The sequence below is a fragment of the Papilio polytes genome, unplaced genomic scaffold, assembly GCF_000836215.1.
Source record: "Papilio polytes unplaced genomic scaffold, Ppol_1.0 DF823713.1, whole genome shotgun sequence".
In the NCBI taxonomy this organism is placed as follows: domain Eukaryota; kingdom Metazoa; phylum Arthropoda; class Insecta; order Lepidoptera; family Papilionidae; genus Papilio; species Papilio polytes.
Genome location: NW_013525491.1, coordinates 1 through 695, shown reverse-complemented (window position 1 = coordinate 695; position 695 = coordinate 1). Strand labels below are relative to the sequence as shown.

The 695-nt window shown below is 42.9% G+C and overlaps 1 protein-coding gene across 1 annotated transcript; it reads left to right on the top strand.

Moving 5' to 3' along the window:
* Positions 1 to 5: 5 nt before the first annotated feature.
* Positions 6 to 692, top strand: LOC106103823 (the record flags this gene model as incomplete). Its single annotated transcript, XM_013283713.1, has 1 exon — positions 6 to 692. A coding segment is annotated over one exon (687 nt), but the record flags the coding sequence as incomplete, so codon positions are not given.
* Between the last annotated feature and the right edge of the window lie 3 nt (positions 693 to 695).

Sequence of the window (695 nt, the reverse complement as noted above, 5' to 3'; positions counted from 1 at the left end):
CAAAACAATTGAATGCCCTTAAAGCCGCCGAAAATCTGGAGTGGGCATGTAGTGACTGCAATTTAAATAGTTCACGTAGAAAATCATATACTGTGCTACAAGACGATGACGATGAAGAAGAGGAACACATCCAAATACCGGAAGCCTCAATTAATATAAAAAAACTTGTGGAAGATATTAAAAGAGAAGTTTGTAACACTATCTCCCGCGAATTACAGTCACTGAACAACGCAGTGCAGTACTGCAGTGAGAAGATTGATGAGTTCACTGAAGCGCTCAGTGAAATCTCAACTAAGACGAAAGAAGTGGAGAAGAAACAGAAAAATTTAGAAAACAGAAATATCTACCTAGAAACTAAACTCGAAGCCCTCGAACAAAGATTTACCGAAATCGAACAACACCACCTTGCGGATTCAGTTGAGATTGTGGGAATTCCAGAAATAAGTGACTTTAAACTAAGTGAACTTATTCAAAACATTGCAGACAGATTTCAAGCGCCTAAACATGACGTAATATCGATTAAACGATTACCGTCACGAAGGCCAGGAGCCAGACCAGTCATCGTCAGGCTACGGGAAGGTGCCACTCGTCAACGCTTCCTTACTGCGGCTCGCGAGAAGGTCTTCACTGCGGGTGACATCATGCCAGGCCTGACGGGACCGCCGGCCGCCGAAAAAATATTTATACGTGAACCA